The 15,056-nt window shown below is 53.1% G+C and overlaps 1 protein-coding gene across 1 annotated transcript; it reads left to right on the top strand.

The window, feature by feature from the left end:
* Positions 1-961: 961 nt before the first annotated feature.
* On the top strand, positions 962-12,122 carry LOC137677034 (ATP-dependent RNA helicase DDX19B-like; the record flags this gene model as incomplete). The annotated part of the gene is given in 9 exon segments (XM_068424225.1): positions 962-1,011; positions 2,447-2,678; positions 4,048-4,152; positions 4,154-4,186; positions 5,145-5,190; positions 5,626-5,676; positions 8,828-8,963; positions 11,255-11,347; positions 12,020-12,122. Coding segments are annotated over 9 exon segments (849 nt in total), but the record flags the coding sequence as incomplete, so codon positions are not given.
* Positions 12,123-15,056: the final 2,934 nt, after the last annotated feature.

The following is a 15,056-nucleotide window of genomic DNA, read 5'->3' as shown; positions in this document are numbered from 1 at the left end:
GAAGCGCTCCCCAAAACTGCCCGTGGGGCCCTGGGGGCGCAGGGCTGCGGGGTGGCTGCAGCCCCCCCCAGCCCTCGGCGTCGCACGTGGGGGCTGCAGGGGGGGTCAGAAAGCAGGCGGGGTGAGCTGCAGGGGGGCCCGAATAACGGAGGCCAGGTGTTGTGTTCCTGGGCCTCGAGATCAGGCTCACGCGGCCGCTTCGGGGGGCTCAGAAGCGGATGTGAGCGGTGCGTTTTTCGGGAGCTGACAGAGGGGACTCGGTGGTGTGGTTTTGGGCTCGGCAGCAGAGGCGGAGCGCTGCGATTTTGGGACTCGAGAGCAGGCTCGGCAGCTGGGTTTTTGGGCTCCGCAGCAGGCGCTCTGTGAGCTGGTTCGGGGGCCAAAAGCAGAAGGCAGATGGGCCGTTTGTGCGGGGGAGCGGGAGGGTGTCATGGGCCGCGTGGGAAAGCGGCAGGTGGGCAGGGTGCGTGGACGTTGCCCGGAGGCGGGGGTCCGGTCACGTCGGAGCCCGAAGTTCGGGAGGCCGGCACACAGTGGGCCGAGCTCAACGTCCGAGGTGGTATCCGGGGGCCAGGGAGCTTTTCAGACCCTGTACGCCCTCTTTGAGTGTCGCTCTTCTTTGCTTAGAATAGTTATTAGCTAAACAACAATACAAACTAATCCATATTTGTACACCGTACAGCTATGAGGCTTTATAGAAAAACTCCCGATGTGACAGCGATTGATTTCGGACCTTGCCGAAGCCTGGGCTGTCGCACGTAGCTGAAGCTCGTGAGGGAGAAGGAGCCGAAACGAAGCGGAGCTTCGGTGCGGAGCTGGAGCTTCGATTAGCCGGAAATGGAGCGAGCGGGAGCTGGAAGGAGACGGGGCACCCGCCGTCCGGAGCGTGCGTTAGCCAGAGGCCAAGTGAGCTGCCGCTGCGACAAGCAGGAGCGTCCGTCGGCCAGACCGCGCTCCTGGCATGGCTGGAGAGCGGCTGGGCGCGGGCAGGGCCGTCCCCAGCGAGGAGCTGTGAGCAACGGGGAGGTGAGTTGCCCGTCTGCCAGCGGGGAGCTCGGCCTCTTCCCTCGGGGATCGAATCCGCGCCACGCGCCTCCGTCTGCGTGGAGGATCTCTCGCGGTCCCCTTCCCGAGGTCAGAAGCGAGGCGGGGGTCCCCCGGCTGTGCCGGGGCAGCCCCGCTGCGAGGGGCCGCGGGCGAGGCGGCAGCACGAGGCGGCGGCGGCTCCCTGGTACCTGGCAATGGGGAGAGAACACGTCCGGTGGGAGCTCCCAGGGCGCGGCCTGGCCCCGCACGGCCCCTCTGGCAGAATCCTCCCCCGTCTCTTCGCCATTGGCTGGGTGCAACCAACAGGTTCATTTTCTGCCTCCTTTCCCCCCCCCCCCCCAAACAAACAAATCACGAGACCACAAAACCCTTCCCCGAGAGTCTGAGAGCCGGACGGGGCTGTTCCTGCTCCCCCCGCCCAGACACGGGCTCGACCCCAAAACCCCCCCGGCGAGCCTGGGGCAGCGTTCGGCCCGGGGCCGCTTCTGCCCCCCGCCCAAGGAGCGCAGAGCTCGGACCCGCCCGCCACAGCCCCGACTGGGGGATCCCCCCTCCCAGGCCCGCTGTGCCCGCGGCCCCTCACCTGCCCCGGCACGGCACAGGAACCCGAGGGAACCTCGCGACCGCCCGCCCTGCGCGCCGCCGCTCTTGTGCACCCGCGCAGGCGCCACGTGGGAACCCGCCCCCACGGTTCTGGGGGGACCCTCAGGGTTTTGGGGACCCCCCCCTAATTTTGGGGACTTCTCCAGCCCCACAGGAGAAATCCTACGAAGTAAAAAGTGGCTCCAGGAATTCCTCAGGGAAGAACAGAATTTGGACAACTTTGATTTCAAAACTGGGTTATGGCACCCCGGTCCCTGCAGGGTAAGGGGGGAGGGGTCCCCAAAATTTGGGAGGAGGTCCCTAAAATTTGGGGGAGGGTCCCCCTAAACTTGCCACCCCCCCAAGCAAATCACAAGACCACAAAACCCTTCCCCCGAGGGGGAGGAAGGTTGAACCACCCCTGGAGCAGCACAAAAGGGGGGGGATGTGGGGGGGTCCCTGTTTTTTGGGGGACCCCCTCAAAGTAGGGGTGCTCCTGAGCCCCGCGCCAAAAATCAGGAGACACCAAAACCCCATATTTGAGGGACGGGACTGAAATTGGGGAGGATGGGGGGGCTGCGGGGAGGGGCCTGGATCCCTGGGTCCTTTTGGGGTGGGGGGGGGGTGCAAAGAGGGGCCTGCACCCCTCGCTCCTTTTGGGGGTGTCCTTTGGGGGGGGTGTCCCCTGAGGGCGTGGGGGGCCCTCTAGGGGGTGGGGGGGGGTGCGGGGAGGGGCCTGCACCCCTGGGTCCTTCTGGGGGGGGTCCTTTGGGGGGATGGGGTGCCCCCCACGATGCCTGGGTCCCCTCCCTCACAGGTGCTGCACCGGCTGCCAGAGCCTGTCCCAGGCGGCAAAGCCGCTCCAGCAGCACCACTGCCCCGCTTCTGCCCGAGTGTGGCTGTGGGCCTTCAGCCTCCTCATCGCCTTCCTTGTGCCTTCACATCCTCTTCCTCAACCTCCTCCGCCCCTTCCTCCTCCTTCGCTGAGCCTTCCATCCTCTCTTCCTCCTGAGCCTTCCCCCCGCATCCTCGTCCTCCTCATCCTCAAAGTCAGGAGTTTCAACCTAAAACTGGTATTTTCGGTCACAGATTGCGATTTTGTGCGATTTTCATGCGAAATCTCATGCGATTTTGACTGGTTGTAGTGCACAAATGCTCAGTAGAAAATGCATTCAATAAAAACTTGATGTGGAACTATAGCTCAGCAGAATCTTTTTTTTTAAGAAATCCAGCTCTGGAATATTTCTTTTGTACCTGGTTTCAGTTTTAGTGCCTGTTCCTTCTGCAGATGCCCTCGTTAGCCTGCTAACAGTTTAGGAAGAGCTCAGCCCCTCTCGCGCCTGGACCTCAGCATCCCGGTGCTGCCCGGAGCCTTTCTGCAGTGTCTGCCTGGGCAGTTTTCGGGGGAAAGCGCGGCTGTGTGGGCGCTCCTTAAGGCTGCTGCTATTGGCTTTTTCTGCAGGCAAATCCGTGCTTTTTGTTAACGAAGAGACCAGAGGGCTCAGGCCTTACTTGAGTAGGGGCGGGGGCGCTAAGCCTGTGGCAGGCAAAACGTCGCCACGCTGGTGCACAGCGATGGGGCCGACAAGAACACGGAGCACTTGATTTACAGCAAGTCCACTGGGAAATAGTTGTAGCAGGAAAAGTGTGATAAATCTGGATTTATTCTCCTTTGATGCTCAGCGTGCAAAAGGAGACCGTTTAGGGGAGGTAGGAAAGGAATTGGGGGTGGCCACAGGGAAAATTTCAGGGTAAACCTGGCAGCTGTGAGCCCCTAAAGTGTCGTTTCTTGCTCTGGAACAACGTCCCCTTGGTGCGAGTAAGTGGGGCGATCCCGGTATCCAGGATGAGTTAACTCCGGCGTGTCGGGGAGAAGGGACTTTTTTCCAGGCTTTGAAGCAAGCGACAGCGACGGATTAAATCCTTGCTTGCCGCCTTCACTTCTGAGCCTTGTGCCAAAAGGTTCCTGTTCCTGTCCCGAAATGGGAAGCGAGCGTCGCTTTGTCAGACGGCCGCTGGTCTGGCTCCCTCCTGCTGCTCTGCGCCGTGAGAGGCATCCCCGGGCAGCGATGAGCAAAGAGGCACAAAGTGACTCCCCAAACGCAAATCCCAAGGCTGAAACCTCTGCTTAGCATTTCAGGGTCACTGTAAAGATTTCTATCAGGTTTCTGGTCCAGTGTACTGAGGACAAACGGATCTGGAGATGCAAGACACCCCAAAAATGGGGGGGCTGCACCCTAAAAATGGGGGGGATTCGTCCTAAAAATGGGGGGGCTGGACCCCAAAAATGGGGGGATTCACCCTAAAAATCGTGGGGGGGGCTGCACCCTAAAAATGGGGGAGATTCACCCCAAAAATGAGGGGTCTGCACCCTAAAAATGTGGGTGGGGGTCGCCGAGCCCGTCTGGGAGGTGCCAGCGGGCGGCACACGCGCCCTTCCTGCGCCCGGTGCTATTGCGGCTGCTCCCGGCGAGCCCGGCGCCAGCACCCCCCGGCCCGGACGTGGCCACCGACTCCTGGGCCCCCAGCCGTGGACAAGCAGCAGGCAGCGGCCGAGGCGGGGAGGGGGGAGGCCGGGGGATGGGGGGAGGGGGCTGGCCCTGAGGCACGAGCGCTGGAGACGCCTTTTCTCCCCATTTTCTTTTCTGGCGCATCGAAAGGGGCAGGGAGGCCCCTGTCCGCCCCCTTTGCGGCGGGGCCCTGCTGGCAGCATGGCCTCCGGGCTTCCCTAGGCCCGGGGTCTTCCTTTAGGAGCAAAAAAAAAAACCCCTTTTCTTCCCCTCCCCCGCCAATTTCTTTTCTTTCTCCTTTCATTTTTGAGTATCAAAAGGGCAGGGAGGCCCCTGTCCTTCCTCCTCACCCTACATCCAGCCACAACCCTGTCAGCAGCACCGCTTCAAAAGTGGTCACCAAGCCTGTGGTCTATCTTCCAGGGGCCAAAAAATATCCCTTTTCCTCTCACTTTTTATGACAAGATCTAAATGTGTTTGAGGCATCGGGTATTTTCTTTTTCTGACCCGCTCAAGCGCAGCACTTCAGCACGGAAAGCATTAGCTCAGCCCCTGGGACGTGTGGGAAGACCCTCAGGGTTCCTCTCCCTGTCATATTTCTGGTGGTAAAACAAACACTCGGTGAGAGGGACGTGTCCTGGGACAGCTCGTGTCAGCCAGGGCTGCCCTGGATTAGTTTCCATCCTGGAATGTAAATTTTCTCCCATTTGCCATCAGCAGAGCTATTAGGGAGAGGAGATGCAGGGAAAGAAAACAAACCCCTTCTCCATGTCATTGTTACAGCTTAGAAAAAGTGATATTTGTCTTAAAACTCTTGAAATAGAGTCTGTCTTGCTAACGTCATCTCATTTGCCTTCAAGCCTGGGTTTTCACTGTACAGTAGTTTTAGCAGGTGGTAAATCTGGAAGCTGTGATGAAAGCTGAGGTTTTCCTGGCCATTAGTAAAACGTGGGTACGGTAGCCTTTGAATGACTCCGATTTTGTGTTTTTCCTCACTTGTAGTAGAGCAGTTTACACCTGAAGGATGAAAAAACCAAACCAGATGCCAATGGTGAGTTACAGCTGCTCAAACGGCCTTAGAAAGGGCGTGATGTTTTTTACGTTGGGTTTGGAGCTCTGTCGCCAAAGTAAATTCCCCATTAGGCAAGAAATTCCAGAAAAGGGAAACATAAAGCTAAGATTAAACAGCAGCATAGACTAAATATCTGGCTCGTGTGCTTGTTCTGCTAGGGTAACTTTTAAAGTCGTGTTTTGCTGTATTCAAGGAACTGCATGGGCAAAATCTGTTGGTGTGGTTGATAAACTTCAATTTGGCCATACAGAGCAAGCCGTCACTTGGGTTTCTTCTGCGCACCGATAGAGCAGGGCTGTTGTCAGGAAAATGGGCTGGTTTTGTAGCTTTTGCCACAATATTCCAAACCTAAAACTCTGTGGGTGGGGCCTGCCTGAACTCACATCTGCCCCAAAACTACCTGTTTTAATTTAGGTGCTGTTGTCAAGGTGCATGACGACATAGAGAAGGCAGAGGATGAGAAGGGTAAGTACCTTCATAAAAAAAGCTTTGGCAAGGAATGTTGAAAAGAACATTAATTTTGTATATACTTAAAGTCAGTCTGCCTTATGTCTTAGGATGGGTGAGCTTGTATCCAGCCCCAAGGACTTAACTGTAAGACATATCACAGAATCACAGAATCAATCAGGTTGGAAGAGACCTCTGGGGTCTTCGAGTCCAGCCATTGCCCTGACACCACCCTGTCAAGTAGACCATGGCACTAGGTGCCATATCTAGTCTTTTCTTAAACACATCCAGAGATGGTGGCTCCGCCACCTCCCTGGGCAGCCCATTCCAATGTCTAATAACCCTTTCTGAAAAGAAATTCTTCCTAACGTCCAACCTGAACCTCCCCTGGTGAAGCTTGAGGCTGTGTCCTCTTGTCCTATCGCTAGCTGCCCAGGAGAAGAGGCCGACTCCCACTTCACTACAACCTCCCTTCAGGTAGTTGTAGACTGCAATAAGGTCACCTCTGAGCCTCCTCTTCTCCAGGCTAAACACCCCCAGCTCCCTCAGCCGTTCCTCATAGGTCAGACCCTCCAGACCCTTCACCAGTTTGGTCGCCCTCCTCTGGACTCGCTCCAACACCTCAACATCTCTCTTGAAGTGTGGGGCCCAGAACTGGACACAGGATTCAAGGTGCGGCCTCACCAGTGCCGCGTAGAGAGGGACGATCACTTCCCTAGACCGGCTGGCTACACTATTCCTAATAGAGGCCAGGATGCCATTGGCCTTCTTGGCCACCTGGGCACACTGCTGGCTCATGTTTAGCCAGCTGTCGATCAGCACCCCGAGGTCTCTTTCCGCCGGGCCGCTTTCTAACCACTCTTCCCCCAGCCTGTAGCGCTGCATGGGGTTGTTGTGGCCAAAGTGTAAGATCCAGCACTTGTTCTTGTTGAAGCTCATGCTGTTGGTCTTGGCCCATCGATCCAACCTGTCCAGATCCCTCTGTAGGGCCTTCCTACCCTCCAGCAGATTGACACTCTCACCCAGCTTGTTGTCATCTGCAAATTTGCTGAGGGTGCACTCAATTCCTACGTCTAGATCATCTATAAAGATATTGAACAGCACCGGCCCCAGAACTGAGCCCTGGGGAACACGGCTAGTGACCGGCCGCCAGTTGGACTTTGCCCCATTCACCACCACTCTCTGGGCTCGGCCATCCAGCCAGTTTTTAACCCATCAAAGAGTCCACCCATCCAAGCCCCGGGCAGCCAGTTTGTCTAGGAGGATGCTGTGGGAGACAGTGTCAAATGCCTTACTGAAGTCTAGATAGACTACATCCACAGCCCTGCCCTCATCTACGAAGCGGGTCACTTGGTCATAGAAGGAGACCAGGTTGGTCAAGCAGGACCTGCCTTTCATGAATCTATGTTGGCTGGCCCCGATGCCCCGATTGTTCTGCATGGGCTGTGTAATGGCACTCAGGATGATCTGTTCCATCACCTTGCCTGGCACCGAGGTCAGGCTGACAGGCCTATAGTTCCCTGGATCATCCTTCCGGCCCTTCTTGTGGATGGGCGTTACATTTGCTAATTTCCAGTCAGCTGGAACTTCTCCAGTTAACCAGGACTGCTGGTAAATAATAGAGAGTGGTTTGGCAAGTTCATTCGCCAGTTCCTTCATTACTCTGGGGTGAATCCCATGTGGGCCCATAGCCTTGTAGGTGTCCAACTGGCACAGCAGGTCACTAACCGTCTCCTCCTGGATTACGGGGGGTTCACACAGCCCCCAGTCCCTAACTTCAGGCTCTGGGGGCCGAGTCTCCTGAGGACAACCGGTCTTGACATTAAAGACCGAGGCAAAGAAGGCATTGAGCACCTCTGCCTTTTCCTCATCCCCTGACACTACACTACCCTCCTCATTCAGCAAGTGGTGGAGGCCCTCCTTGACCCTCCTTTTGCTGTTAATGTATTTGTAGAAGCTTTTTTGGTCGTCTTTGACCGTAGCAGCCAAATCAAGTTCTAATTGAGCTTTGGCCCTTCTAATCTTCTCCCTACACTACCTGGCAACATCCCTATAGACCTCCCAAGTTACCCGACCCTTCTTCCAGAGCAAATAGACTCTCTTTTTTTCCTTAAGTTCTAGCCTAAGTTCTCTGTTTAACCAGGCCGATCTTTTTCCCCGATGGCTTGTCTTCCTACACACCGGGACAGCCTGCTCCTGAATATTTAGCAATTCCCTTTTGAAGCATGTCCAGCCTTCCTGGACTCCTTTGCCTTTCAGGACTGACACCCAAGGGAATCGGTCCACCAACCTCTTAAATAGGCTAAAGTCTGCCCAGTGGAAATCTAAGACAGAAGTTCTGCTCTTACCCCTCCTTACTTCCCCCACTATCGAAAACTCTAACATTTCATGGTCACTATTCCCAAGATGGCCACCGACCCTCACATCTCCCACTAGTCCTTCTCTGTTCACAATCCTTCCTCCATAACACTTTTAAAGTCATTGGGTCCTGTAATAACTTGGGAGACTCCTGGATTAGAGTGGAGAGAAATAAGGGGTTAGCGGGGTCCTCAAAGGCAGGAATGGATACAGGAGCAGCTGGATAACCTGGAGCTGGAACTGCTGTAGCAACCAACGTGTTGCATTTATGAAATGGCTGCTAAGAGGTGGGTAATAGCTCTAAATCCTTCAGAAGGTGGCTTTAGAAAACAGGTTGATTAGCAAAACCCCGAAGTGCAGCAGTTTAACCTTCTGTTTTGATCTCACTTATCCTCAGCCCTTGTTGCGTTTCAGCCTTGGAGTCTTCAAAGTACCATTTGTCCTCAAACTTTCCTTGAAAAGAAAAAAGCCACCTAAAAGGTGTCTGCCCACACATCAGATAATAGTGAGGCTTTAGGAGGCTTTTAACCCTGTCCCACCTTCCATTTAGATGCTAAGCTATAATAAGCAGAGTTCTGTATCTTAGAACAGTGCTGGCTTTGGTTTGTCTTCCTGGATATTAAACGTGACTCTCTCAGACATCTTGATAGCTGTCTCATTTGGAAAGTTTGGGCTCTTTTATGAGATTGCTCTGTAATAGAGAATTTCAGTGTTTGGATGCATCTTCTCCTTTGTACCTGGCTCTGTAATGCAGCGTTTCAGTGGGCGCGACAGCTGAAACAGGCTGTGATTGATACATTTTTTTCAACAGAGGACAGAGCTGCCCAGTCCTTGTTGAACAAGCTAATCCGCAGTAACTTGGTGGACACCACAAATCAAGTGGAGGTGCTGCAGAGGGATCCCACGTCACCTCTCTCCTCTGTGAAGTCTTTTGAGGAGCTGCGACTGTAAGTGCCTGTCGGTTCAAAGCTGCTGGGAGGGTAGTGCTGACATGAGCCAAAGGCTTCTCTGCATTGAGCTGTTAAAACCTGGGAACAGAAATATTAAACAGGCTCCCTTCTGGCTGTATTTATCAGCGTATTGTTTGGCCCACTCAGTTGTAGGAAGCCTTGTTCTTGAACTTGGGGAGAGCAGCATTGACTCACTTGTGGTGAGTCTCACTTTGGTGAAAGCAGATACAACCTTGGAGCCTCCCCTCCTGGCTGCATAGGAGATACCGCTTAAAAGTGCATGGGTTTCTGCTTCAAATTAACTGCAAATTTGTCATTAATAAATTAGCATATCATTTATTGTATTATTTAAATGCAAGGAGAATAATTTTATCCATCTTGGTGCCTTGTGAAGGCTTCCATCTGAAACAAGCTCACTTTAATTCCTGGTCTGTGTAGAGTAAGCCTTGCTTTCTGTAATCGGCTCTAGCAACACTCCTCTGGATTTTAATGTCTGGTTTTTGGTCTTCAAATGCACGTGGAGCTGGGGTGTGATAAGCTGGAGGAGTCCTTCCATGGCCACTGTCACCAGGGTTCTGTGAATTGCACAGTGAGACCTTTTCTGTGCCGCAGGCATCGCCGTTTCACCACCAGTTCTCCAGCAAATGCAGGGAGGCTTGGAGCAGGTGTTCCAGCGGCACGGCAGTGTTTTGGAAAACACGAGATCTGTTTTATTGGCAGAAGTAATGAACACAACCACCTTCTGTTCCTGTTCTCTGGTGGCTGTTTGTAAAGGTCCAGCAGCAGCAGTGAATAGTACAAAGGGAAAAGCTTATCTTTTCCCTGCCAGTGATACTGGATTTATGTACTGGAGAGATTGCTAGTGTTAGTATTTTCTGACCCCTCCTATTGAATACCTTTACCAGTGGCACTTTCAAGTGACAATAGCTGTATTTAAGGCATGACAGATTTATATATTTTTTTTTTTAAGGTGATAAAGGGATTGTTGTTGGTTATATTGGTGATCTCGGTTTTGTTGTTCTTTTGCAAGCTCCACAGGGAAATGGGAGCCGGTGAGACTTCTCACCGTGAAATGTCAGGATGTCGTTTCACTTTGTTGATGTTAGTGGTTGAATGTCTACAAAAAAAGCTGAGGTCCTGTAGTGCCTGTTAGACTAATTCACATCTTTCAAAAGCCAAACAAGCCAAGTGAGTTAATGATGGGGACACCCAGACTAATTGAGTCTTCATTTTGTTATGACTTGGTGCATCCTTGGCAGCTGTTGCGGAGTTGGACTTTGTACGTCCTTGCTTCTGAGCAGCACAAGGTTACATTTTCAAAGAGCTTTTGTTCCAGCTGTTGTCTGAAAGTAGTACACAATTTTTAAAAAGCATGTTGTGCTGAATGGGAGTTCTTAACAGCAGGAAATGGTGGGCAGGAAACCTGTAACCTGCTTTGAAAGGAAAGCCCTTACTTCTGAGCACTGCTAACAGCACTCCAGTAGGCACTTGGAGGCCATCGGGTAAGAGTTCGCTAGCACCATAACCTGAATTTTAGGTTGTTCTTGGATGTCCTTGTTTACACGAGTGTCTGCTGAGACTAGAAAGCTCCCTTGAGGAAAAGCAATTGATGAGCATTTGAGGACACAGTTAGGTTTGAGTGCTGGGTTATAACCCTGGATCAGAAGGTCTAGTCACGGTGAACTAAGCCTGTCTTCATTTACCAGGTTTGTGTGCTGAGCCAGGATCACTCTGCTGTTAAGATGTCAGTACGTGTTACAGAATCCATCACAACTTTCTGCAATCCTTGCAGTGATTCCATGACATTACACTTCATTCTGTTCCTCATATACCGAGGTTGCTTTGTCCCATATTTGAGTCTTCAAGGAGTGATAATTTTGGCGCTGAAATTAGTCACAGCTGAGGAAAAGGGGTTGGCCCAAAGGGCAGGATTAATGCTCTCTACTCTGGGATTCCCGGGGTTGTCCAAAAAGCTGCTTTAGAACAGAAAGCGCAGCGCTAGCCTGAGCGCCGTGACACACAGGTTTCCGTGTCGCTGTGACAGGTGGGCATGCAGGCTTACTTAGGAAATCAAGGGGTTTTTGCAAAGTTTCCTTTCCAGACTTTCTGTTGTCACTTGTAGCATCCAGGCACTGATCATAGTCACTTCACCGGAGTGAAGTGACTGGCACACAGAAAGGGGCAGCTCTAGGTGTGTTTGCAAGGGTTTTTTTCTCACCTTTTTGTACACAAATGAAGACCGAATGTACTTTTAACAGGTCACGGTATAAAAACTCCTCTGTTTTCAGGAAACCACAGCTCCTGCAAGGAGTCTATGCCATGGGCTTCAACAGACCATCAAAGATACAAGAGAAGGCCCTGCCCATGATGCTTGCTGAACCCTATGTACACATACTTTCTACTCCCTTCCAGTATAGGAAGGATTTGAAAGATCTAGTGTACTATTACTGAGCTTTGGAGGGGGGGATGGTGATGGGGAGCTGTTTGGGCTGTGGTGAAAGGGTTCCCATGCCACGGTGTTTCTGTGGTCCCAAACTATGTGACAGCAGCCCTGGATTCGTCCTTTTCCTAGGGCTGATACTGACCATGCAGTGCTGTAGTGTTTGGCCGAGGTCAAACCTGATTTTCCCAGTCAGCTTAGGGGAGAAATAAAAAGGCTGCTGTGCAGTGTAGCTCCAGAAATCGTGGGTGGGTGGGAGTCGTTGAGGTGCTGCGTTGCCTGCGTTCCTGGTTTTCCTCTCCGCGCCCTGGAGCTGAAATATACGAGGTGTGAAGACACTAGGGGGAGAAGTGAAAAATGGAAAAGTACCGACAGATAATTGCAGTTTTCCTGCCAAATCTCCATAATCAAGAGGTGCTGAAAGAGCGGAGCTGGTAGGGGCAGACACTAACTTCTGCGGAGTGTAGCTGGTCAAGTTAGGCACCAGTCCAGAGCAGTGGTAAATCTCAAAGGTATTAAAATGCCACTCAAGTTTTCTTTGTCGTCCAACCCTGTGAATACGTTGTCCGGGTGGCTCATCTGGTTGAGCTCACGTCAGCTGTACGTTCTGCAGCCCACAGAATTTGATCGCACAATCTCAGTCCGGTACTGGCAAGACGGCTGCCTTTGTCCTGGCCATGCTCAGTCGTGTTGAACGTGGGAACAAGTATCCACGGGTAAAGTTTCTGGGACTTGACTGTTTGTGGGGTGGTGGGGGGGTGGGTTGGGGGTTCATGGTGGTGCAGTGCCACCTAGTGAAGAGGCTGGGCTTGTGCTGAGACATTTGATAGTAAATTCATCGTTAGATAAACCCTTCTCTGTGATGTCGTTTATGTAAAGTGCTTAGCAGGGGCTGGTGATTTGGGGATCTGTCGAAACGCCCTTAATGCAAAAGACGTGGATTTTGTTCACAACTGGTTCCTTTCAGTCCCTCCCTTGTGTCACTCAGGATGCTATTGCTCTGTGAGGAGTTAAATCAAGGGGATATCGTTCTGGGAAAAAATAAATCAGAGAAATATTGCAGGCTGAAGGGGATTGAGTAAGTGGAATTTGGGATAGAAGAGAAGATATCTGTGACAGTAGAGCACAAATGCCAAGAAAGGGGCTTTTTAACCCAATTACCTTATGAGATAGTTGACCAGTGTTATCAAGGCTAGAATTCTTTCCTTAAAAAATGCAGTTCTTATCTCTTGGTCTAACTGTAGGTGTTCAGTTCCTTGTCACTACTGTCCATATATGTCCCCTGGCAGAGCATCTGCACTCTGAAGCCTGAGAGCAGGATTGAACGCAGAAAGCCGGTAGCTAGGTGACTGTATCACATCAGCGCCTTCCCCTAGTTTCAGGATGCAGAGCTGATGGCCTTTCAGAAACTGTTCAAAACCCCATAGTTGAGGGATGGGACTGAAATTGGGGGGGGCGGATGGGGAATCCCCAAAATGGGAGTGGGAGAGATTGACCCCCTGCAGCCCTGCGCTCCCAGGGCCCCACGGGCGGTTTTGGGGAGCGCTTCGGAACCGCGCAGGGCCCGGCCCTGTGCCCCTGAGGGGCGGCACCACCGCAGCCTGCGCAGCGTTTGCGATTGCTGTTGCAGGCTTTACTGCTCCGCCATCGCCTGCACCGCTGCGCCCGCCCCCCGAACCCCCCCGAGGCCCAAAAGCTCCCGCGGGGAGCCAGACCCAGCCGTCCCGGCAGCGCGGCGCAGCCCCGCCCACCCCCACGACCCTGCCGGAGGGGGTGTGAAGTAAGTGGGGGGGGGGGTGTGTGGGGAGGGGCCTGCACCACTCGGTCCTTTTCAGGGTGTCCTTTGGGGGGGGTGTCCCCTGGGGAGGTGGGGGGCCCTCTAGGGGGTGGGGGGGGGTGCGGGGAGGGGCCTTCACTCCTTGGTCCTTTTGGGGGGGTCCTTTGGGGGGATGGGGTGCCCCCCACGATGCCTGCGTCCCCTCCCTCGCACGTGCTGCACCGTCTGCCAGAGCCTGTCCCGGGTGGCGAAGCCGCCCCAGCAGCGCCACTGCCCCGCTTCTGCCCGAGAGTGGCTGTGGGCCTTCAGCCTCCTCATCGCCTTCCTTGTGCCTTCACATCCTCTTCCTCAACCTCCTCCGCCCCTTCCTCCTCCTTCGCTGAGCCTTCCATCCTCTCTTCCTCCTGAGCCTTCCCCCCCCCGCCATCCTCGTCCTCCTCATCCTCAAAGTCAGGAGTTTCAACCTAAAACTGGTATTTTCGGTCACAGATTGCGATTTTGTGCGATTCTCATGCGAAATCTCATGCGATTTTGACTGGTTGTAGTGCACAAATGCTCAGTAGAAAATGCATTCAATAAAAACTTGATGTGGAACTATAGCTCAGCAGAATCTTTTTTTTTAAGAAATCCAGCTCTGGAATATTTTTTTTGTACCTGGTTTCAGTTTTAGTGCCTGTTCCTTCTGCAGATGCCCTCGTTAGCCTGCTAACAGTTTAGGAAGAGCTCAGCCCCTCTCGCGCCTGGACCTCAGCATCCCGGTGCTGCCCGGAGCCTTTCTGCAGTGTCTGCCTGGGCAGTTTTCGGGGGAAAGCGCGGCTGTGTGGGCGCTCCTTAAGGCTGCTGCTATTGGCTTTTTCTGCAGGCAAATCCGTGCTTTTTGTTAACAGAATCACAGAATCACAGAATGTCAGGGTTTGGAAGGGACCTCGAAAGATTATCTAGTCCAATCTCACTGCCGGAGCAGGATTACCTGGATCATATCACACAGAAACGCGTCCAGGCAGGTTTTGAATGTCTCCAGAGAAGGAGACTCCACAACCTCTCTGGGCAACCTGTGCCAGTGTTCAGTTACCCTCACTGTAAAGAAGTTTTTCCTCATATTTATGTGGAACCAAACCTGTAGGCTATTCCTGCCTGAAATCGTCCCATGTCACCTTTTCACAGCCCCATCAACAATGGGGCTACGGGCTTGTTTACCAACCCAAAAGTCCAAATGTTTCACCCTATGTCCAAGAAAAATAGCTGAGAGCCAGGCCCCAAAATGCGAACGTCCGCAGATTACTCCCACAGAAAGGTGCCAGCCCTGTAGGCTATACCTGCCTCCAATCGTCCCATGTCAGCCGTTTCACAGCCCCATCAACAATGGGGCTCCGGGCTGCTTTACCTACCCAAAAGTCCAAAAGGTTTCACACTATGTCCAAGAAAAATAGCCGAGAGCCAGGCTCGAAAATGGGAACGTCCGCAGATTGCTCCCACAACAAAGGTGCCAGCCCTGTAGGCTATTCTTGCCTGCAATCGTGCCATGTCAGCCCTTTCAAAGCTCCAAAAAAAATGGGGCTGCGGGCTTCTTTACCTACCCAAAAGTCCAAACGTTTCACACTATGTCCGTGAAAAATAGCCGAGAGCCAGGCTCGAAAATTTGAACGTCCGCAGATTGCTCCCACTGCAAAAGTGCCAGCCCTGTAGGCTATTCCTGCCTGCAATCATCCCATATCAGCCTTTTCACAGCCCCTACAACAGTGGTGCTCTGGGTTTCTTTACCTACCCAAAAGTCCAAACGTTTCACACTATGTCCAAGAAAAATAGCCGAGAGCCAGGCCCCAAAATGTGAACGTCCGCAGATTACTCCCACAACAAAGGTGCCAGCCCTGTA

The sequence above is a fragment of the Nyctibius grandis genome (assembly GCF_013368605.1).
Source record: "Nyctibius grandis isolate bNycGra1 chromosome 34 unlocalized genomic scaffold, bNycGra1.pri SUPER_34_unloc_1, whole genome shotgun sequence".
NCBI classification, from domain to species: domain Eukaryota; kingdom Metazoa; phylum Chordata; class Aves; order Nyctibiiformes; family Nyctibiidae; genus Nyctibius; species Nyctibius grandis.
Note: the sequence above shows the minus strand (reverse complement) of the source record. Positions and strands in the feature narration are given on the sequence as shown.